At 49.8% G+C, this 24,605-nt stretch overlaps 1 protein-coding gene across 1 annotated transcript; it reads right to left on the bottom strand.

Moving 5' to 3' along the window:
* Positions 1–251: 251 nt before the first annotated feature.
* On the bottom strand, positions 252–24,013 carry SLC13A5 (solute carrier family 13 member 5). Its single transcript, XM_039886451.1, has 12 exons — positions 23,753–24,013; positions 19,336–19,464; positions 18,936–19,072; positions 16,265–16,452; positions 15,082–15,250; positions 13,510–13,632; positions 8,519–8,734; positions 7,951–8,051; positions 6,915–7,033; positions 4,769–4,930; positions 1,439–1,576; positions 252–397 (listed from the first exon to the last, which is right to left on the bottom strand). Exons 1-12 carry the CDS (start codon positions 23,852–23,854, stop codon positions 266–268), a joined length of 1,716 nt encoding a protein of 571 aa, XP_039742385.1. The 5' UTR covers positions 23,855–24,013; the 3' UTR covers positions 252–265.
* Positions 24,014–24,605: the final 592 nt, after the last annotated feature.

The following is a 24,605-nucleotide window of genomic DNA, read 5'->3' as shown; positions in this document are numbered from 1 at the left end:
CCCTCGGCCGCCTGCTTGTCTCAGAGTTGATAACAGGGCTTTGGGAAAGATGGATGCCAGCAGCCTCTTGGGAGGCTCCCTTAACTTCTGTGTCTGCCCTCCAGCTTCCCATTCCCAGCTATGACCCGGGCCTGGGTCTCTGTGGGGTATGGGCATCAGTGGGTCACTTTGAGGGTATAAACCTCAAAGCTCTGCTGTAACGTGTGCCAGAAGGTTCAGAAGTCCTCAGGAAGGCGGAGGCTGTGTCATGGTCTTATAGCTTTTCCTAAGTCTCAATATGCGTCACATTGGCCCAGTCAGGGAAACGATCCAAGTCAAATATGACCCGTCCCCAAGTGTTGACTGCCAGAAATACACAGAACAGTCCAATTATGTTCATCACTATTCCTGATTTCACCTGGAAGAAAAGAGGGCCAGAATCAGTATCCTCGGGTCAGCAGGGCTGTCAAAACAAAAGTGAATGGGACACTAGGAACTAGTGCACTCAGAGAAGGGGACAATGGCTGGTTTGCTGGGCCCCCCAGTGCTAAGCCAGGCTCTGTGCTCACCCCACCCCCAGACAAAGCAACTTCCTGTCCAGTAAGTATCATCAGTGTTCAAATCATCCCTAGAAAACAGGCAGGACAGTGGGTTCTTTGTGCTCACTTGAGCATTTGGAAAATTGCCTCAGGGAGGCAACCTGAAGCAATTCCCCAAGCCACTTGGGGAGTTACTGAGGGAACATGGGCCTGACTCTAGGTCCTCTGCTCATCCAGCACCTTTACTGTCCCACAAGCACCTGCTGGCTTCCCAAGAACCTCTCTTGGCTTTTTCCGATGTCTGCTCTGCATTCTTTCCTCATGCTCATCAACCACTGCTTTCAAGCCCCGTTGTAGATTTTTCACCGTGAATTGGAATTGAGTTTGCAGTCCATGGTTTCTGGAATCTACCCTCTTTGTGATAATGCTCCATGGAGTCTCAGAGATACCCAGAGGAGAACTGAGATACCTAACACCTGATTGGACTAAGATAGGGACCTTCATTTCTAGCCTCCCCCTCTCACACATTTGCTTCTCCCCTTCCAAGAGCTGCAAAGCTGCCCTCCTTCTCCTGTCAGAGGTGGTAAAGCCAGAGCAGAACTAAAAGAGTTTCTCCAAGGCATCTTCTATTCCCAGGCAATGGTCTCTCTCTCTCTCTCTCTCTCTCTCGCCCCTTCCCTGCTTCTACATCTGCAGACACCTCTGTCAATCTCCCTCCTCCATCTCAGTTTTGGGAGTATAAAATGTGAGATTATTTCCAAAAAGAAGAAAAGCTGCATATAAATGCAAATAATGAGGCTAGGTCTGGACATTCGGTGGTATTCCAAAATCATATGACATCACATGTCATTAATAAACAGGGCATCTATTACAACAAAAGCATCAAAGCTGATAAGAATAAAGAAAAGTGGCTGCATTACCATGTCAGAAACCTTGAGGTGTCCATAGGCAAACACGATGGCGTTAGGTGGAGTGGCCACGGGCAACATGAAGGCAAAGGATGCACTCAGGGTACAGGGGAGCATGATGTACAGCGGATTGAGGCCAATGGAACGTGACTGGGGGAAAACACAGTACTGCAGCATCACAGATACGGAAAACAAAAGCTTCTGGGACCATCATTCTGAAAAACATTCCCCTATCGTGCTGTGCGTGTTCCCACCTCTGTGCCTTTGTCCTTCTGGGTCCTCTACCCTTTGCCATGTCTCAGGTGATAACTCTGCTAGACCCTGAGAGCTGAGCTCAGAGCAATCTCCCTGGGATGCCTTTCTGAACCCCCTCAATTCTTTCAACACATATTTTTTGGGCACCTACTATGTGGCAGAGACCATGCTGGCCACTGAGACTGCAATGAATCTTTCAGTGTTCCTGCAGTCTAAGTGTGCACATTATCTGTCCATCCTGCCACAGACTGAGAGAGCCTAGAGGGTAGGAACCACGTCTTCTCACCAGTGGATACATCTATGTATGTGTTTTTGTACACATTTGAGATCATTTTAAATATAGAATTTGGTATCCATCTTTTTTATTCTACAGCTTAAAATTCAGCTACACGCAACAGCACTTAGCACAAAGTAGACAGACACTCCTTAAATATTTGTTGAATGAATGAATATCATGGTATAATTCATAATGCCTGTCAATATCTATCAAAATCAATAATCTAGCATGCAGATTTACATGCACATGAGGGCAGACACATATGCAACATTATAACAGCAAAATACACAGGAAACAGACCCAACAGCCATCAATAGCAGGATGGTTAAATAAAATACATACATACGAGCTATGAAATAGTTTGCAGATGTAAAGAAGAATTGAATAGGTTTTATGTGCTAACATGGAAAGATCTCTAAGATCTATTGTTAGATTTAAAAAATTAAGGGGCAGAAGCATAGAATAATACAATAATACCTTTTGTTTAAAAAGAGTCTGTGTTTGTGTATGTGTGTGTTTGTGCATGTGTGTGTGATACATCCAGAAAGATACTTAAGAAATTTATAACATAAGTTGTCTCTAGGGAGGACGCTAGAGGGTTAGGGCCTATATTCCTTGGTATTATTAGATATTTTAGCTCACATGTATGTATTACCTTTTCAACTTCAAAAAATTATACGTTTCCATTTTATTAAGTGCCTTTCAAAACTCCGATTTTTAAAAAATGGTTCAATAGTAATATATTGTGTGAATATATGATAACTTATTTCATCAGTCCTCTACTATTATGGAAATATGTTATAATAAATAATTCTGTGATGTGAGTCTTTATAATACAGTTGACCATTGAACAACATGGATTTAAACTGTTCAGGTCCAATTATGCACACTTTTTTTCAATAAATGGACTGTCAGCCCTCCGTATCCCCAGGTTTCCCATCTGCAAATTCAACCAACCACAGATTGAAAACATTATTTTTCCATTTGCATTTGGGAATCTGTGGATGAGGAAGGCCAACTGTATGCATTATTCTGTGCCATTATATATAAGGGCCTTTAGCATCTGCAGATTTGGGTATCTGAGGAGAGTCCTGGAACCAATCACTCATGGATACTGAAGGACTATAGCTACGTTCTGGGGGAGTCAAAAGTTATACACGGATTTTTCAGTGTGCAGGGGGTCAGTGCTCCTTACCCCCGCTTTGTTCAAGGGTCAATTGTATATACTTGTAGGCATCTCCGATGATTTCCTGAGGCATATTCCCAGACATGAAATTGCTGAGTCAAAATGTATGAGCAGGTTTTAGGTTAAGCTTCCTGTGGGTAAACAGGTCTCTGAAAAGACTGAACCAAGTTACACTTCTTCTGGGAATACCTGAGAGGACCCAGGCAGGAGCACAGTCTGTTTCTTGGTTCTTTCATTTGTCCTGGTCTTAGGTATGCATGATGTGTGCACCCTATGTGGCTTTGTGACCCAGCTAAGGGGTCACAATCTTTCCCTTTGCCACAAGTGGGCACTGAGGCAGGAGTGTGAGTGGGCTTGGAGGCAGCATGGGAAATCCTACTTGGAGAGGCTTCTTGTTCTAGAAAAGCTGGTTTTCGAAGGGCCTGGCCACCCTGTTGGGTTAAGACCTCCATTTGTCTGGGTTGGGGCCCTCGGGGCTCACTGCTGGGGCTGGAGGTGACAAAACCAGCCCTTTACTGGGGATGGAGAGAGGCCTCACCACATGCCCATAACCAGAAGATGTCCTCTGCATCTGCGTGGGTAGTCTGCTTAGGGGAGGAGGAGGTGCAGCCACCTTGCTATTGCTCACACTTTCAACTTCACTTGGACTAGAAGGAGAAAACCTCTCGAGTTTGCTTTTTATACACATGGACACCCCAGCAGCCAAGTGGAAAGTTACCAACTGCAATCTTGTGTTCAGGTTTTTATAAGTCTGTCTCCCAATTCTAGAATGACAACCACAGCCTCTCTCTGACTAGTTTTGCGGTTTCTTGGCCCTCAACATAAGTGTAGGACGAAGAATTTAAATGATATGCTCAAAGATCCCACAACTGGGTCTTAGGCTTTCTGACTCCAAGCGTAGGGCTTTTCCTGTGCCACCTTGAGGTCAGTACCGCCATGTGATGAGTGACAGAAAGAAATGCAAGAAAAGATCACAGCCGATTTCCCCCATAAACTCTGCCTTCTTCTAAGTCCCAACTCCAAAACATGCTTGCCCATAAAAAAAAAGCTCCTTACCCCGGCACTCAGCATCCCCCTCCACCACCACCCACTGCTGATCCTTGATCCCTGCACTTACCACACAAGGCTTCTGGGAGTCTTCTGTCATGCACCTCATTTCTTTTACTTGGGCTCTCCATCTTCCCAGAACATCCTCTCCCCACAACCATTCTCAAGCCCTACCTGCTCCAAGACCTCTTCCTGGTGGGTCCTAGCCAGCAGTATCTCCCTGCTTTGCAGTCCTCCTACATACCCATGCTACATACTCAGAGACCCTCTATCATTCCCCCATGTCTTTTGTTTGCTCCTACTTGGTGCAAGTCCTGTCTTCTCATCTGGAGAAGTAGTCAGTTACATTTATAAATTTTGAGCACCTGGTTCATGCTTAGTACTTCGGCCAGCACAGAGATCACAAAGAAGAACTAACAAAGCATTGAGGTCAGGCCCAGGATCATCAAGGGCACACAAGTCCCATCAGAGCCAGAGCCAGACCCAGGTCTCCAAAGCCTGGTTGGGCTCTGGCCCCTGATTTGATAGCTTCCTATGAAATGATGGGTAAGGGCCCACCCCCTGCAGAGTTACTTACCATGGAAGCAAAAATGGGCAGGAACAGGGTGGTGGTGGCCACATTGCTTGTGCACTCAGTGAACACAGCAACAAGTAAGGACAAGATCAAGGTGATGGCTGTCGGAGGCACAGCATGCAAGGGCTCCATCTGCTTTCCCATCCATTCAGACAGCCCTGAGACCTGGAAAGCACCAGAAAGGCTGTCACTGCAGGGCTACAGTTCCTCCAAGGCCAGTAGAGACGCTCATCTTTCTCCAGGGAGCTCAACCCATCCCCAACTTCTGATTCTGTCTGTTTCCATTCCATAGGTGATCTTATCCATGCCCCAAATTTCAATCATTATCCTCACTCTGCTGTCTCCTAAGTCTGTGTTTCCAACCCAGCTGGTCTACTATTCAGATTTAAACATCCATACTCCTAGAAATTTCTAGCCAGATGTCCCATGAGCATGTCAGACTCAACATAGCCCAACCTGCATTCATCCTCTTAAGCTCAGAGTCTACTGCTCCCCCTGGGCTCCCCGGCTTGGTGAATGGACTCACCATCTATCTGCTGTCCAACCTAGAAGACTGAGAGTCATCCTAGAGGTCTCTGCCCCCCTCATTTCTTCTATTCAATCGGTCACCAAGTCACCCAAAACATCTCATGTCTATTGTCTCCTCTCAGTATCCCACAGTTCTTGAAGCTCAGGATAATGATTTGAGGTAGAAATTGGGGATCTAGATTTGGTGCTTTGGGCTGAGAAGAGATTGTCCAGAGAGAGAATGAAAAGTGAACAAAGAAGAGGCCAAGGACAGAGCCTTGAGGAACAATCATACTTAAAGGAGAACAGAGGAAAAGTCAGCGAAGGAAGCTGAGCAGGAACTGTCAGAGTTGGAAGGAAACAAAGATAAAACGGTGTCTTGAGGGCCAAAGAGGGACTTTCAAGAAGAAGAGAATGGTCCATGGAGTCCAGTGTTCTGAGACTCAGTTGGATGAAGGCTAAAGAGTGTCTCCTGGGTCTCCTTCAACCCTTACCCTGCCCAAGCCTCCACTTCAGACATCAGAGTGATTTTTCCCCAAGTGCAGGTCTGACCAAGTCACCCTCTGCCTCAATCCTTCAGTGGCTGACCACTGTCTTCAAAATAAAGTCCACACGCCCTATCTTGAATTCAAGATCCTCCATTAAGTCATTTCTGTGAGCCTCGCCAGCTTCATCTTCTGTTCCTCAGCTAGATACCACACACTTATTCCTTTACTCATGTATCACTTCTTCTTGAAATGTTCTTGCAAATATGTCCCCCTCTCTGGGCTGTGAAGTCTTCAAGAACAGGGAATAATTTCAATCTCTTCTGTAATTCCCATGCCTGGACTAGTATGAACATAATAGAAATGTTTGATGAATGAATGAACGATAGATGAATGTATGACTAGATGGAGAAGTGACCAGACAGATGGATTTGTTTATCTAAAAAATATTTATGCACCCACTATGCACCAAGCTCTGCCTTAGATGCCGAGGAAATAGCAATAACAAGATAAATCAAGTCTTTCTATTTATTACATTCTATTCCTGGATGGATGGGCAGATGGATGAATACACAGATAGGTAAATGGATGGATGGAGGAAAGCAGTACCATGCTGGCTCATCCCTTCCTCTGGCTCATTTCTTCCTTGTCAGAGGTAAGAAAGTTACATATTGGGGTGTTTTCCCCCAAAAGGTGTTCCTCTCCTACGCTGCTATATACTTAGCTAGAGAAGAATTTTTAAATGGCAGCCATATCAACAAAGAGTCCAGCAAGTAGAAAAATCAAAGATAATAGTGAAAATATTCACAAGGACTTGAAAGAAAGATTTCCCAAGGATAAATCAGAGCAAAGATCCTTATTACCAAATCCCAAAGGAGACCTCGCAGCATCCTCTGCCTCTCTTGGCTAACCAGGGTCACTTAAATTCACTCATTTCTGCAATCACTCAGAGTACGTTCTCTATTCCAGGCACTAATCATGGTGTGGGGTTCCTAGATGACAAGACAGAGTCTCTGTCCTCAAGAAAATTGCAGTTAGTGAAGGGGACTGGCAGAGAACCAGCCCAGGGGTACAGAGTTGGAGGGATGTAGTACTTTTTTGGCTGCCCTCTTGGTGAAAGAAGGGGGCCCCAGGCAGCCTACAGCTGGAGAAGTTACCTCGCATCCTTTAGCCAGAGCAAATCCGCCCCCCAGTAGCAGCACAATGCCCCAGGGAACTTTCTCTTGGGTCACCTTCCAATTCAGCAATGTAGGAGGATAAAATGGAGTTTTCCTTTCTGATAAGAAAAAATAAAGCACACATGTACACAACCCAGAGCAGCATTCGAAAGCAAAAGAGATCTAATGAAGGGGAATAAAAACCCATAAGAACAGTGAGTACCATCTCATATCTGTAAGTTAGCTAAAATTTACAGTAATTACTACACCCATTGCTGGTGAAGATATGGTAAAACAATTACACACTCCTGGTGGCATTATAAATTGGTACAATCTTTTTGAAAAGTAATTTGGCGATACATTTAAGAGCCATTAAGACATACATACTCTTTTATCCCAGCAGCATCCTAGACATACGTACTCTTTTATCCCAGCAGTCCTAGAAATTTATTCTAAAGAAGAAACACCCTCCAAGAAAAAGCTACATATGTGAATACATTAATTTATAATAATGAAAAATTCAAAAACAGATTGTTCCATAACGGGAGAATGGTTACAGTCCCTTAATGCAATATAATGCTGTTATTAGAGAAGATAAATTTGAAGACTGTAGCGGGATTATGACGGGAAATACTTATGTAACCTCAAGTAAAAATATGAAAACAAATACAACAAAGTAACAGTATTCAAATTGCGTATTTTAATTATGCCCATATAATATATGTGTACGTTAATAAAGACTAGGAGGAAGAGAGAAACTCAGAAGTACTGCTGGCATTATGAAAAATGTGAAACATTTTTCTGTTTCTATTATATTAGTAAGATTTCAAATGTTTAAAAAGCAAAGAAGAGATTTTGAACTAAACAATACCCAGAGAAGGCTTGAAAAACTCTCTCTGTCCATACTTTGTAACCTCGCCAGTCCTCTTCCGTAGGGTACGATTTTCTCCTTCCTGAGCCCAGGGACTCCCACAGAGAAACTTTGCTGGCCAGGGCCCCAACCCTGACGAATGGAAGGCCAGGACAGGAGCCTTACCTTCCTTAGTCTGGCTGCAGAAGTTGAACTTGGGCTTCTGAGAAGGCACAATGAATAGCAATATGGCCACGAAGATAGCTACGGTGGCATCAGAGGCATACCTATAAGTAGGGGAGAGTGTGGGATGAGCCAGCTCAGCTGCAATGGCAGTCATGCAACAAACCTGTACCATGCCTAAATGCTCTTACATGAAGAAACAGGCTCAGCTGGATACGAAACCTGGAATCCCATAGACCAAGATTAGGAGTGGTGTGGTAGACTGAATTCTGGCTGGAAACCAAGACACCCCATTCTTGGCCTGGCTCTGAAGAAAGAAAAGATGGCAGAGCAGAACTCAGGGGGTCCCGCTCTAGTCCAACGAATCTTTCTTGATCATAGCCCTGGTCACCCTTCCTGGCCAAGTATTTTCTGCTCAGCCTGATGAGGCAGGAGGGTCACAGGAACACGTCCATGGGCTTGTCATGAAGATTGGTGAGAAAAAATGAGTCATGAAACCAACAGAGTGATCCAGAACTCAACTACAGAACACAGGAATGCCATGGAGGGTGCTACAGAAGAAATGACTTACTTTGTCTCGCCCTCCGCCCAGGCGACTGACAGCCAGCCGGGCATGAAGCCAGGGTCCCGAGAGAACCACAGGCTGACCAGCAGGAGGAAGCAGAGCAGGACGTTGATCTCGGCGAAGGATAAAGGCCCCAGCTTCCTGTACTCCTCCTGCAGCACCTTGTAAGCAGCCTTCTCGTTATTCCTCCTCTCCAACCCACAGCCCCAGGACTTTTTAAAACTAGAGGATGTGAAGACAAGAAAACAGCAGTGCAGGTTGGTTAGCTCAGGGGCTGATCAGATGGAAGCCTAAATATTGGTCAGCAGAACTTGGCATAAAGGCCTATGGTGCTGCCTGTCACCTGCGGGGGCCTTGAGCAAGTCCCTTTCCTGCTCCTCGTTTCTGTCTTCTGCCTCTCCTACCTCACAGGACATAGTGGGGAAAGTCTCTGTTATGCGTGCCCAGCACATGCCCCAAGGTGCCCCCAGAACTGAAGGGTACTCCCAGAGAAGGCCGGAAATGGCACCAGTGAGGCAGCCAGTTCTGGGCCAAGTCTCAGGGACAATGAAGGCAGGAAAGGAGAGGGCATCTAGGAAGGTGGGAGGCTGAGAAGAACGGGGGAGGATGGAGGGGTTGGGCAGGAGCATCAGAGGCAGAAATAAGCAGGTGGCAAATGTGACCAAGCAGGTGCTCATTTGCCTGGAGACCAGCTGCTCCCATCATCCGAGTTCTGGAGCTGGCTCAAGGTGGAGGCAGGGCTCTGTCACATGCTTCCTGAATCTTCTTCCTCTCACCACTGCCTGGAGCTGCCTTCTATGGTCCTGGGATGCCAGCCTCATCATCAGGGTGGCTCAGGAGGACACAAGGAACAAGCAGATTGGGCCAAGCAGGAGCAGGATAGGTGCCTACATTCTGAGGAGCTGGAGGTGTAGGATTCAGGATCCAGGAGACTCTGGAGCTAGCAGCAGGCATGGCTATGGCAGGAAGGAAGCCGGCCCTGGCCCTGCTCTTGGATGGGCTCCCTACGGACTGGTGCCTATTGGCCAACAATACCTGCCCAGGGTTCCCTACAAGAGGGTTACCGGCATGAAAGGGCAGAAAGGAGGGATTCTTGGAGGAGGTGCAAAGGGGACCTCAGTGGTGAGGAGGGGCTGAGGCCACTGGGGCCCAGGACATAGCCTTGAGGAACTCTCTGAAGATCTCATGCACACGTTCCAGCCCTTGTCAGTCTGAAAGTGGTGGGCCAGGCCATGAGGATTTTTCCTAGAGAGCTCACCCTATGGACGTCCTTCCTGGGGCCCTAAGACAGACTTCCTAGGAGGGCAGAGGGTGTTGGAATGGGTGCCAAGGTGCAGATTCCTGAAGCCATGGCTGGATGTGAACCACCCGTGAGAGGGTGAAGGCCATGCTGATGATGGGACAGGGCCTGGAGCGTGGGACACGGGATGTTAGAACGTAGTCTCCCAAGATGCTCAGGGGTTGGGAAAGGAAGTGACAGCAATGAGCCTCAGTTCTGCACAGCCTGCCGGGATCTCATGCTGAACAAAGAGCAAGGCCACAAATCGCAAGGATCACCTGCTTGAGACGCCCTCCAGATTGCCCGACTTAAGGACGACTCTGCTGGCGTGGAAGGTGGCCTTGGCCCCTGGGTGTGAGAGTCAGTGTTCTATCAGGCTCCCATCTGCTGCACCTGTTGTTCTCTAGACTCTAAGGCTGGGCCAGAGGCTTCAGGTTTTCAGGGTAAGGGCTGACTCTGGTACTCCCAGCTACAGAGCCTGTGTCTGATGCTGCTGACAAGTCCTGACACCACAGTGGTTATGGACTCTGGGGGCTGCTATGCACATGCAGTTATCCAGAACTGACTCCCATAGTGGTGCTGCCAAGCCTTCAAGTCTCTCTTACGCTAAGCAGTTTCACCATCATCTCTGGTTTAATCCCGTCTAGTGACCGCTGGCCTAGCACGAGATGCAGGCAAATTGATCCAGTTTGCCTGTGGGAGTCCGGGGGTGAGGTGGGTGCCAATTGTCCTTCTGTAGTAGAATGGCCTTAAGGATGATGTGGATCAACTGGGTGAATATGCTGAAGAGCCAAAGAGAGGTAAAGGGACTCCCGAGTCCCTGAGGACTGCCTCTGCTATGGCAGGTGTCCAGAAGAGCCCTCACCAAGGGGTCAGCCTGGCTAGGAAAGTTGGGCATAAGCCATCAGTGATACCCCATTAGTCCTGAGGAGTCCTGGGGGGTCTGTGGCCCCCTTGGCTGGAGGTGGCTGAGAGGTCACCCATAAATTTAGGAAGATACAGTTTATATGGACTAGGCCAAAGGCAATGGCCCTGACATTGCTCTCCATGACCCTCCAGATGAGAGAGTCGAGTGAGGGAACAGTGAAGATGCTTCCCACAGCTGAGACAGGTGTTGTCTTGCCTCAGGTGAGGTGGTCCAGGAGGCATGGGGAGCAGGAATCCTGAAACAGGTCCCGGTATATGTCAGGACATGACCTGGGCCAGAGAACATCTCCTATTGTCCTGTCTGTCAAGCTGATTGTAAAAAGTTGTCCAAACGAGGCTGCCTGTGAGCCATCCTCCTGCCCACTACACTCCATGTCCAGTCGGCGAGGGCTCCTGAGCTGGAGCCGCATGCCGGAAAGGGTTGGAATAGGCAGCAGCCCTGACCCAACCACAGGCAGACTCCAGAAGTCTCTAGTCTCCCTGCCAGTCAAGAAGAGATGACTGAGGCCACATCAGGCCAGGTAAACCACAGCTCCAGTCCTTGGCTGAGTTTCCAGGGGCATGGTGTCCACTTCTAGAGGCTGGTGGTTCCTTATGGTCTTGGGGCCAAGCTGGCTACCCTGTGCTTGTTCTACCAGGGAACTCCGTAGGCCTCAGGACTTCAAGGCTCCCAACCCCACCCTGAGGGGCAGCCACGACTGGTGTCTCTGACACCCAGCTGTACCTAGGCCTCAAGGCAGTCGAGGGCAGCGACCCTTAGCCTCCCTAAGCAGGGACTGTTATGAACTGAATTGTGCCCCCCGGAAATTCATATGTTGAAGCCCTAACCCCCAGTGAGATCGTATTAGGAGGTGGGCCTTTGGAGGTAACTAGGTTTATATACCGTCATGAGAGTAGGGCCCAATGACTAGGACCTGTGCCTTTATAAGAAGAGGAAGGCTGCCGAGCTCTCTCTGTGTGTCTCTCTCTGTCTCTGTCTCTGTCTCTGTCTCTCTGTCTCTCTCTCTTTCCCCCACCACTCCCACCCATGTAAGGACACAGTGAGAAGGTGACCTTTGGCAAGCCAGGAAGAAAGCTCTTACCAGGAACCAAATTGGCTGGCACCTTGATCTTGAGCTTCTAGCCTCCAAAACTGCGAGAAATAAACGTCTGTGGTTTAAGCCACCCAGTCTGGCATTTTGTTATAGCAGCCCGAGCTGGCTGAGACAGGGATGTAGAGTAGTGGGCACAGGCTCTAGAGCCAAACTGCCTGGGTTCAAATCTCAGTCCCAGGACTTCCAAGTTATACAACCCTGCATAGGCCATTTAGCCTCTCCATGCCTCAGTTGCCTTATCTGTAAGTTGGGAATAATAAGAGTACCTACCTCACAGATTGATGTGAAGATTGATTAATATACGTAGTGCTTAAAATCTTGTCTGGCATTTAATAAGCACTCAATAGATGTGGGCTGTTATTATTACTGTTGCCCCTTGAAGAGACACAGACACTCACCTGCAGCCTGCAACAGGTTTGGGGCAGGTCTCCTGAGGCCCACTGGATGGACGTGAGGACTTTCGTCCTGAAGCAGGTGTGAGAAGCAGAGCAAAGATCTTCAATCAAAACCAAGCTGTACCTAAGCACCTGTGGGAGCAGCTTCCCTCTCACGTGAGGTCTGCACATGAGGGTGGCATGTGAGGGATGCTACTACTGCTACGTAGTTGCTATGACTACTCTGATTACGTGGAGGGATTTTTTTACTGGCAGTTTTCAAAACAGCTCCTTCTTCAGAAGAAAACTTATAGAACGGCCCCATTTCTCCCCTTGACTCACAGGTTTTTGTGGGCACTTTTGCCTCTCAGCTCTGAGATCTCCTCCCTCTGGCCACATAGGCCCCTGTCTTTCATTTGGCTCCAGCTGCCTGTGAATTAAGGCACAGGTAAATACTTTCCATCCCAGTGTAAGAAGGCCACTTTTGCACCATAGATAAATTTGTGTGTTTTAAAATCACAACAGCTTTTTTAGATGTTTGACAGCCACACACTGTGGTTTCTGTCCAAAGTCTGGCTGCTGTCAAGGTCGACTCTTGATGAACTTGCCAGTGTGCTGGGAAGAGGAAGGTAAACTTTCCAGAACCCACACGCTGCTAGGAACATTGTGGGCATCCAGTAAAGGGCTGGGTTTGGATTGTTTGGACATTATCAGGTGGTCTGCTGTGACCAGACCTAATGGACACATATGCCAAGTGGAAGTTTGTCCAGCAGTATCGATTTGCACATGAGGACAAGATTCCCTTTAATTGCTTTGACTCACATTGATGACACACTCTTTCTCCCTGGGCCAGGAGCCGGGATATGTGCAAGGGATAGCGAGGACTTACCATAGGCCCCAGAGGAGCTCCAGGGGCAGAGGTGGCACTGGAACATGACTACAGGTACCAAGAGACAGTGCATCTCATAGCCCAGAGGAGCTGAAAGAGCAAGCAAGAAATTCTTCCACGATGGAATGAGGGTGGAGAAAAGTCAGGAACGGTGTTCCTGAGGAAGCAGCATTTGAACTGGCCCTGAAGGTTGAGAGGATTAGAAGGTAGGAAGATAGGGAAGGGCATTCCAGGAAAAGGGAACAGCATGTGCAAAGACACAGTGAGCAGGCTTGAGTGGACAAAATGAGAGGGCAGACAAGCAGGTGATGGGGCTGGAGAAGTAGTTGGGGCCGGACAGGAAAAACTTTTTGGACTTGCCTACTAAGTCTGAGGGTTCTTCCATAGGTGCATTGCAGATTAGACTCTTTATTCAGGAAGTAGCTCAAACTTACTTGAATTTCATATAAATACACTGGAGCCACAACCAGGCGAAAAGCAGCATGATCACCATGTTGGGAAAGGCAAATCCAAACCAAGAGGCGAAGTTCACAGTATCTTTACTTTCGGGAAACAATCTGAAGGGAGAAACACCAGTCCACATCTCTATCAGATGCTGAGCCATAGACCCCAAAGGACCGTCTGGAGCAGGGGCCTCATCTTCCTGAGGTCCAGCCACCCAAACCTGCCATCTGGTATTACCCCAGTCAGGTGGGGGCCTCAGAACATGGCCACACACAAGACAAACCTGAGTGGTGACCAATCGGCCCTGATGAAAATCTCATGAAAGTCATGGTCCCTCCAGAAAAATACACCTTTGTACACACATAATTTGGCAGCTTCAGGGGGTCCAAGGATGCCTCAGAACCCTCGTTCTGTGGGCCTCTGCAAAGGAAGAGCCCCCTTAGGAAAGCAAATCTCAAAGTTCCCCAGGGTGGGACTTCACTCCAGGCCCTACCTTCTACCCCCAGGTGTTGCTCTCTGTGGCCCAAGGGTGTCAAAGTAAACACAGAGCTTTCTGCACTCAGCTGGACAGCTGCCTTTCTCAAAGGAACTCCAGGGAAAACCGTAAGGCTATCATTACAGAAAACATTCACAGGATCAGAATAGTCTGCCTGTTGGATCTCAACTGTGCCAGCCAGGTTCCAGGCCTGTCCTTCCTACCTCCTAACTGCCCTCCCCACCTGTCCAGGACTCTTGTATGTGCAGAACGAGAAACATCATACTTAAGTTTCTTCCCTCTGTGCCCACTGCAGTTTGTACTTACCTTCATTAATGCATTTGCATAACCCACCTAGATTCTCCGAGCATCCACTGCCCTTAGCCAACTAAGACTATCCCTCTGACAAAGCCCAGTTTTCCCTCATTTCTGTGATCCCAGCCCCATGGGGCACAATGCCAGGCACAGAACTGGGTCCTCAAGGCTTATGTCCCTTCATGGCCAAGGAAAGTTCCAGACCACCCCTGTGGTCCACCTGGGGCCTCACAAGGGCACTAGTCACCTCAAGGGCAATTAGAGGAACTATAGTGAATAAGCTGGTGAGGCAATGAGTGATCTAACCTCTAACCTTTTATGCCATCTCTAGATCCCCAATATCATAAGACTATCACCATTCCCAACCAAGGTCAGTGAGCCGGATTTAAGGGGAGCATCTGTAGGGGTGTCTATTTTCTGCAAGTTTTAACCAAAGACCTGACATCTGAAACTATATTGTCTTTTCCACGACTTTAGTGCAGAGTTCAATCACATGACCTGTCTGAGCAAGAATCCCGAGCCCAGAGAGAAAAGGTGAGACTCACTCCAGGATAGAAAGCAACCAGATCTGAGGACTGTCATCAGCTCCCACCCCCAATGGGTCCTGGGCAAGTGCAGCAATGCTGGGACCCAGAGGCTGATGGGGGCATATCCTCCCACCCCTACAAAGTCCTAGCTCCAGGACCCAGCTAAGGAAGAGGAAGAGGTGGATGGGTCCCTCCAACCCCAGGGCCCACGTTGTTGTCCCCACAAGGCATGGCCAGTGACTCACTCATGCATTTGGCCCAGGAGCACCACGTTGGGTCCTGTCCCGGTCAGGGTGGCAGTGCCTCCGATGCTGGCCGCGTAGCACACACACAGGGTCATGGCCTTGCACATGCTCTTCCTGTCACTGTTCTCCCGCTGCCCCATAGCAGGGCCTTCAAAAATCACTTGGCTCCCTGTAGTGATACACCTCCATGAGCTGAGCCAGTCTTGGGGGCCTCCTGCTCAGCTCCAGCTTTTAATTCTGCTGCTGCTCTGAGGACGGGGACATGCCAACTATGCCGGTTCCCTTCTCAAGTTTTCCTCAGCCTCTAGCCCAAAGCTGTAGTCTGGTCCTGTCTGCCTTCCCAAAGTCACTTCCCATGGCTTCCTCAAGGCTCCTTGATGCCCTGTGCAAATTGAGCAACTTCAGACACACACCCTTCTTTTCTGCCTTCTTGCCGTTACTCCAGCTGTCCCTTCATCTAGGGGGGTGTCCAAATCCATCTCAGGTGTCTTCTTCTAGCAAGGCCTCTCCGTTGTCTGAGCTCCCTCAGTATCTGGCTCGTGGCATTCTGTAGTTTCCCCCAAGTCAGAGGAACTGTACAAGGGGCCTTATTCCCCCACCCCTTGGGCTCCATGAGTCCAGTATGGGTGTGTCTGCTTCATCTCAGCAACCCAAGGTCCTGGCCCAGGGTCTGGCAATCAGGCCATCAGCATGGGTCAAGCCCCCTGTGCTGGGCCCTGGCAATGGGGTAGCAAACAACACAGAGACTAAAACAGGCACCATCTGACTTCCCTGAGTTCGGCACATAGTGGGAAAGCAACATGGGACAACCACCCCAATACCTGTGAGAGCAGAGAGAAGAGAGGGTTTTGTCCTATTCAGGGGAGGCCTCTCTGAGGATGAGTAGGAGAAGAAAGGGGTGAAGGGCACCCAATAGATGCTCAAAATATGCCCAAATGAATAATCAAATGAGCACATATTGATTTCTGTGATTGGCAGGAACTGAAGGTGGGAACTTGCTATAGGTTCCAACTTTCATGCAATAATTACATTCCTAAAACTTAGGAAAACAGCATTTTCTAAGTATTTCTCTGTATGCTTGTTTAAAAGTACGTTTCAGGAGTCAGGGAGGTGGCCAAAGCTTTTGGTAACAGAGAGGAAGGCTGCCACTGGGAACCCTGGCAGCACCCTGGTTGGGGCTTACCTGGCAGCTCACTGGCCTTGCCTTTGTCTGCCAGCTCCAGGGCCCCCAGGTTGGCCTCAGTGGCTGCGCTTGCGGCCTCCATCTGCTGCAGCACGGCCTCTACAATGGGCACCATCATGGCGGTGGTGGCTGTGTTGCTGATCCACATGGACAGGAAGGCCGTGACACCCATGAAGCCCAGCATCAGCCTGCAGAGGAGGAGCAGGAAGGAGAGAAGGAGAATCCCACCCTGCCCACCCCCGAGCCTTTAGAAAGTAACAGGGAGGCTAGGTCCCCCTGTAAAGATGCAGAGTAGTCCAAGAGAGGATGCAATTTTAGTGCCTTCCTCCCTCTCTACCGCCCTCTTTTCCTTCCTCCTTCCCTTCTTTCTTTCTTTCCTCCCTCTTACCTCTCTCTGCAAACATTACTGATGTCTATTCTGCTGGCTACCAGGGTCACCAAGAGGTCACCAAGGGTCATCTTAGATCCAGTAATGGTTCTAAGAAGCTTCCATCTAGCAGGGGCAACATAGGCATCCGGATGTGGAGAGTTGGCCCTAGTATGACCTAGGAGTGTCCTGGAGCAGCCCTATGTGCAAGTAGCTTCAACATCTCACTTCTGTCTAGAAGATTCTCACACTCCCCAGACCCTGCTCCACCTCTCATGAATTCAGAAGGGCTGCGCAGAGTCAGCCTTCAGGGAGTAGGGTGAGCCTGGGAGGGATCCAGGGAAGCAGGAGCTCCCTCACGGCTGACCACCCCCACCCCACTGCCCCTCTCTGCATACACACTTTATGCCCCTCTACTCTGCAATGGACTAGATCAAACTAACAGTATTCAGAAAACATATTCCCTTAATTTATAACATCTGTCTTCTACCTCTGTTTCATCTTTACCATCTGCCTAGAACGCACCTCATGGTCCTTCAAAACCTGTCCCTCCTCTGTAGCCTTTCTCCCAGCACACACCAGAGAGGGCTGAACACACCTCCTCCATCCTCCCTCCAACACTAAGCACTGGCTGGATTCGGAGGACCTGTTTCCATGTCTGCTCCTTCTTTGGATGGTGAGCAGGAGAAGGGTCTGATTCTTCTCCACGGCTTCCATGTACCCTGGCACAAAGCCAGGAATGGAAGGAGCTCAGGGAGGGCTGGCTGAATGGAGCACATCTGCTCTTGGTCTCCATGCCCCTCTGAAGTCAGGCTTCTCCCCAAGGCCACTAATTTGCCTGAAGAAGGGTTCTAGGGGCTGTACTGCACCAAGGTCCAAGGTGGTGTCCATGCAGGTTGGCCTCATGGACCCACAAGAACAAAGGCTGAGAGCCAGGCTGGGATAAAAGTCAGAAATTGCGTGAACGAGGCTTTGACATGATGCTTCAAGGCACCAAGGGGGCCTCATCATACAGGTCCACCCCCAGGGCAGGCAGTGTCATGGACAGCTGGAAGCCAAGCTCCGAGGAGAAGCTTGGTGGCAGGAAGAAGAAGAGAAGTATCTGTGAACTTCCTGGATTTGGGAGCAAAAGTTCTTCAGCACTCTCAGAATGAGGCCCACCTGCTGATGGAGAAAAGCTGGCCACTCAAAAGGAATCTGAGCTCTCACATTTTTAGAAAATGCAATGGCTTTTGATTTGACCCTGTAAATCAATCACTGGTGGGTTTCGACACCATGAAGGGTAACAGGGATCAAAGAGTCACAAAGCTTTCTGCTCAGGAGAGCCCGAGGCACCAAGGAAGCCAGGCATCATCTCCTAGAGGGCAGACCAGAGTCTGTGTGCTCAGGGCCCAGCAAAGTTCCTGACACATGAACATCTCGGGAAGAATTTGAAGTGAACTAAACAACTGTTGCCTTCCCAGGGCTATCTGGGGTATGCCATCATTTAAGGAGCACATTTCCTCAAAAGAAAGATACATCCTGAGTTCTCGACTAGAGGAGGCAAGGCCTCATCAGACAGGCCAGGTACAATCCCCATGTGACCCTTCTCTGTCTCAAATTCCTTGTCTACAGAACTTGGTGGTAGGAATAATGCCCAACTCTTAGAGTTGTGGTGAGAGTTAAATGGGGAAATAAATAAGATCCCAGCATCATGCCTGGTGCATTGCAGATGCTTGATATATGCAGGTAATTCCGATTATATCAACTCCATGGGTTGGTTGGAAATGGCCTGTTATTGGTGAGGGAAGATCTCGCAGAAGAGGGAGAAGCTGAGGTTCTAAGTGATGTGGAGAGAAATGAAGTAAGAAGCTTCTTTACAGAAGGAACACATGTGCCAGCTTTAGAAGGATGACCTTTCTGCTTTCCCTGAGCTGGGTGGTTGAGCCACCTCCGGCCTGCTTCTCCCACAAATGCCCTGTCTGGCATGGCTTGATCCAGCCTCCTCCTACCTCATTCTCTGTGGAACCCCACAGCCCCTTCTCCAGGAAGTCCTCTAAACATACAAGGACCCTTGCTGACCAGTCTATTCTGGATTCAGAGAACCTTTACCAACTGCTGCTCACCACTGGCCCCCACCACTGCCCATGCATCTAGTGTCCCCAGCTAAGATTGTCATATGTCCCACCCAGGGATCCACCTGCCTGCCAAGCCCAGGTAATCCCATGGCCCCTCGCCTGTGAGTGATCTGGTTTGTGCTACAGCTCTTCCCCAGCCCTGGGGCCCACAGGAAGCCCCATGGCAAGAAAGAGAAGATATAATTACTGTGCAGGCTTGGCCCCAACACAGAGAAGTGTGCGAATGGCGATCCTCTTATGCAGGTTCCAGTGCTCCACAGCCACAGCCACGATGAGGCCACCCAGGAACAGCATGTTAGTGTCCTTCATGTACTGGACACTCACCTGGAAGGTGGTATGAAGGCCCCATCAGGGTTGCCTCCTGGCCACATACTTCTTGTGCCCACAACCACCCAAGTCCCCAGAGACAGGTGAGCAGACTAGATGCTGACTTCAGGGACAGCTTGGCGTAGGGATGGAGGGTCAAGTGGTATGTCTTCATGGCAAAGCGTATCCATAATGGGCTCATCTGGTCCCCCGGGGCCTAGGCATCTCAGAGAAGGGCTAGGAGAAGCAGGAAGCTACCAGGATCCCCTGGGTCTGCTCACCTGCTTGGAGTCCATAATCTTCAACAGTGGGAAAAGCAAGGCAGGCATGAGGGAGGTGACAGCCAGAGGGATGACTTCTGTGCACCAGTAAATGGCCATGAGGATGATGACATAAGCACACCTGACAAACTGAAGAGACAGCCCTGAGGCCTCAGCATGCTGCTGCTGCCCTCAGTCTCATCATCTATTAAAATGCGGGTAGTAATACCCACTTCCCTAGGCTGTTTAATGTCTCATCAGCATTTTTATAACTATTTTTAACCATCTAGACTCTGTCCTCTCCCTCATCCCAACCCAGCCAATTAAATTAGCCACCAAGATTATAGTTTCTAGCCCTTTATTCTCTGGCCTCTTCTCCCTCCCGCCTTCACTCCATGGCCACTGCCTTTGCTCAGGCCACATCTCCCATGGCCTGGATGGCTGCAACTACCTTCGAATTTGATCATTCCACTTGTATCATTCCACACCGCTGCTCCCTCTTTATCTTTTGCAAATCTGATCATATCGCTCCCTGTTTGAAAGCCTTCTCTTGCCTTCAAGACAAAACCCAAATGCATTAGCATGACTTAGGAGATGCTCTGCAACAGAGCAGGCCCTACAGACCGCTCCAGCCCCATCTCCTTGCACACTCACACCCCAAGTTCCAGCTACTGCAGAGCACTGAGGCTCCTACTCTTACACATGCCACCCCTCATGGCTCAGCTCAGCATTTCTCCTTTGGTACCTTCCCCCAGCTCCCCCGCGGTTTTGGTCTGTGCCTGTCTCTGTGTCTTTCTCCCAACCCCCAGCAATTCACACACTGAGTTGTCATTGTTTGTTTTCTTAACTGTCTCCACCACCACCAAACAGTGAACACCTTGAGGGCAGAGCCAGTGTTTGTGGATTCACTCTGTCCTCAGTACCCAGCATGGGCCTGACACTCAGAAGACCCTCAGTGAGTGCCTATTAGAGGAATGGAGCAGCAGAGCAGGAACTATAATGACATTGCTGTAAAGATATACCTGTACACTATCACTACTCAAGTACATGAGCACGTATTAAGTACATGAAGAACTGCAGGAAGACTTAGAAATTCTTTGTCAGAATTGTGTTATCAGTCATAAAAAATAAATCTTCCTTCAGCATACCATGAGCACCCCAGACATCTCTCTCCTGTCTAATGCAGGGCTTCTCAGCCTCGGCACTACATTTTTAGCTGGATGATTCTTTGTTTGAGAAGGGAGCTGTCCTGTGCATCGTAGGATGTTTAGCAGCATCCTCGGCCTCTGCCTCACTAGATGCCAGAAGTACTTTCTCCATCTGTGACAACAAAAAATGTCTCCAAGCTTTGCCAAATGTCCCCTGCTTGGGGGGTTGCAGGTATCAATGCTGCTTCAAGCCACCAACTCAAGGCAGCAGTGTAATTAGAAGCCCAGGTGTTGACACCAGGCAGACCTGATCAGTGTCCACTGTCTGCCATTGTCTGGTCTTCAGCAGTCACTCAACAATGTCATTGATAAAATATTCTCACTCCCCACTGTTTCGTGACGTCACCTATAAACTGAGGATTTAATACGTATTTTTAACGTATGGCACACAGAAGTGCTCAGTGAAATTTTGTTATCCAAATTTAGAAGCAGTAGGTGGCACATGTAACCAATTTTCACAGCACAGTTCCTAGAGGCACCAATCATAACTAATATAAAAGACTCAAGGCTGACGACTCCCTCACCTCCATGCCACTCTCAGGAGGCCTAGAGGGTGCCCCAGCCTGAAGCAAATTTGACCCTCCTTGTCTAGAATGCTCCCACAGCATCAGTGGAGAGAGCAGAATAGGATGGGCAATGTTAGACAAGTCGGAGGAAGGGGCGGTAATCGTGCAGAATGAGATGGATTCTACCTGCAGAGAGGAGCCCGGCTCCCTGTGGTTGAGGTCAGAGCGCTTTCCTGCAGATGGGATGTGGCTGGAAAAGCTCTTAAAGCTGAGTTAAAAGTGAACAGTGGGATTTAAAAGTCAGCACCCAGCACATGTCTGGCACATAGTGGGGCTCAATAAATACATGTTAGATGCACAACTGAATAAAAGCATGTCTAATTATTAACAAGTAAGGGTGTCCATAACATGTTGCTTAATGAAAAAAATGTAGTTAAGAGAACATGCTCTGTGTGTGTGTGTGTGTGTGTGTGCGCGCGCGCGCGTGTGTGTGTGTGTGTGTGGAGAGAGAGAAGAGATTTATTGATTGGTTTCTGGAAAGAAGGTCATCAAAATATTAATAAGTTATGGGAAATTGAGGTTATTTTCATTTTTACTTTATACGTTAAGATTTTAAAAATAATTTTAATAAAATAAATGATGCAATCAACATATCATTTATTAAAAAGCTATTTTTTTAAAAAAAAGGACCCAGAGAAAGGGCAGAAAAAGTGAAGAGAGATGAGACCAGAAAGAAAACAAGGTGAAGGAAAGGAAGAGAAGAAGGAAGCCTGCAGGAGAGGGGCCAGGGCACTGGCTGAGGGTGGCATGCGCTTGGAGTCGCCACTCCACTTGGACAGTGTCTGCCACGCTGCCAAGTTCTCCCTGGCTTCCCGGCCTCTCTGCCCCGTGCCAGTACCTCTGAGTTTCCTTGCACAATGGTGTAGCCATGGGGTGGGGGAGGGGGAATGGGCAGGGAGCTCTTCAGCAGTGACAAAAACAGAGGCACAAAGGGAGAAAACACCAAGACAGGAGTCCAGGCTTCCAGTCACCTGCCCCGCTGAGAGGGACACCACGCGAAGGCTCCCTTTGGAAAGACTTTCACTGATATCTCCTCTTCTCTCACCTGATTCTCACTCCCAGGGCAGGTTAATGACATATATACACACGCTGAGTTGGGTGTTCCATCTCAGGGCCACCTGTGTGTGTATGTGGAGGGGACAGGGTAGAAGCGGGGTCTCAGTCATAGTCTCCGGGGGCAGGAAGATCACCCAAGCTGCTATATTCCAGGGAACGTCACTCGCCGCAAGCAGAGCTAAAATCACAGCTCTCCTGCCTGGCTCCCACCCGGGGAAGATAACATCTCCCGATCTCTTTCTGCAGAGGATATACGTCTGTTCACAGTTAGTATGGCAACTGAAGTGCCATCACAGTTGGCTCTGCTATCCTTGGTCTATCCAAGGCCTGTGCTCAACCCACCCAAGGGTTCCTCACAGCCTCCCCCTCCTCCATCCTAGGAACTGGCATAATTTCTTTGGGCACCCAAAGCCATAAGTGTCGGAACCAAACTACCTTGCCCAATTGTACAGATGAGAACACCAAAGCCCAGAAAACCCAGGGGCTTAGCTGAAATCACAAGGATGACTGAATGGAGGAAGTCCGGTTTTCTTGCCGAGTTTGCTTTCTGACGTACCAGTACAGCCCCACTCCTCCAGGACTGTCCCCAGAGTATCCCCTAAAGAGCTCCTCTGTTTTCCAAACCTGCCTGGGAGGGGTGGGGGGGAAGCCAGGGATTTCCTGCCTCGGCTGAGAGTAAAAGGGCTGAAAGAGGGAATGAGGAAGGAGCAGCCAGCAGCCACAAAAGGCTTCAAAGGGCTCGGGCCTCTGCCAAACAGGCTTCGCACAGCCCAGCACAGCCTGGGCAAGGGCTCCCAGCACCGCCCCCACCCTGTGGCCAAGACCATTCATTCTCTGCCCCCTTCCCAGGAACACTAGGAGGCCAGGGTTGCCGCTTCCCTGCAACCCTGGGTCCTGCCACCCAAGGTGTGAGCTCTGGGAACATGTCCGCCTCCTGCCACAGCCACAGCAGGCAGCAAGCTAAGCAGGCCCATCCTGATCTGCCTTTCAGCCTGAGAAGGATTTTGACTTAGCTGTGGCTTCCCAGGTTTCAGAGCTGGAAAGAAGTGTGTATTATAGATAGGGAAACTGCGGCTCAAAGAAGGGCCAGAGAGTGGCAAAGACAGCACTTAGGATCCACTTAGTTGATGATCTTTTCCTGTAGGTCCCTACAGCTGGGAATTCCCCAGTCACTAAGTGAAGAGACAGGCGTGAGAAGATGAGAGAGACAAAGACCCAGGCTCCTTGTCAGCACGGGTGGTATTGGGAGTAGGGAGAGGGAATGAGGTTATGCACTCTAGGGAGATTCTGCTCCCTGGGCTCAGCCTATGGATGTGCTGTGTGGCCGAGACCTAAGCTAACTTCTAGGTATCTGTGCTTATTGGGACGGTTCTTGCGCCCTGGGATCTGTGAACCCCAAAGTGGGTGTGCCTCGGGGTCTCCGTGCCCCTTGGAATTCTTTATAGAGCACCTCCCATCTGGTATCCGGAGCTCCCGAATGTGCGCGCCCCAGGGGGAGCTGTGCCCGCCCGGGAGTCCATGCGCTCCAACTCAGTACTCCCGGGTTCGGTGCCCGCCGCTGGGACCCGGCGCCTGGAGTCCGTGGGGTTGCCAGGAGATGCAACTGACCTTGGCGGGCATCAGAATGATGAGTGGCAGCAGCAGTAGCGGGGTGAAGAACAAGATCACGAAGGACTTGAACTTGGAGACATAGCTCAGTGCCGAGGCCATCGCGCGGGAGGGAGGCGGACGGGAGAGGCGAATGAGGGGCAGCCAGAGGCTCTGCGGGCTTAAGAAGGGGCCACAGTCCTCGCGGGGGTTGCGGGGGGAGCGGTAGCAACTCCGCCTCCCACGGTGGGGCCTCCCCGCGGCCCCGGGGCGGGGTCGGTGGGGTGCGCCTGCCCCCAACTCTGCCACCCGGCGGCGGCAGGAGGAGCCTGCGGACTTCAGCGCTTCAGACACCTCCTACCGGAGCGACTGGAACCCAGGCACCTAAAGACTCTCTAAGCCTTTCCTAGCTGTCCCGGATAGAGGCATGCCAGGCGGGATGTGATGGGTCATCCGGTCTGCCAGCTTTGGCAAGCGGCTTCCCTTCTGCGTTCGCACCTGCAGTTCGCGGGCCCTGCAGGGATCCCAGATGAAAGTCCCCACCGGCCTCTGGATCTTTCAAATCTATCTCCCCAATCTCTCGCTCCCTTTCACCTCGTTACTTCTGCCCCTCGCACCCGCATCCCAGAGAGATCTCTTGCAGAGGTGGTGACCGCGCCTGGCACTCTCGGTATCGGAGACCTCCCCTTCCGCGTCACCCCTTGCTTCCCCGCCATGTCGGTGCCACTCTGGGCATAGGACCCCCTTCCCCCGCGCGCTCCCTCTCCCACGCAGCGCCGGGCGCTCTTCGGCGATCGCAGAGGAGGCGAGGTCACTGTCCTCCGCAGTCCGAGCGCCTTCCGCCCTCCAGCGGACACCCACGCACCCGCTGATG

The sequence above is a fragment of the Pteropus medius genome, unplaced genomic scaffold, assembly GCF_902729225.1.
Source record: "Pteropus medius unplaced genomic scaffold, Ma_sr-lr_union100, whole genome shotgun sequence".
NCBI lineage: Eukaryota > Metazoa > Chordata > Mammalia > Chiroptera > Pteropodidae > Pteropus > Pteropus medius.
The sequence above is the reverse complement of the archived record's forward strand: the minus strand, read 5'-3'. Positions and strand labels throughout refer to the sequence as shown.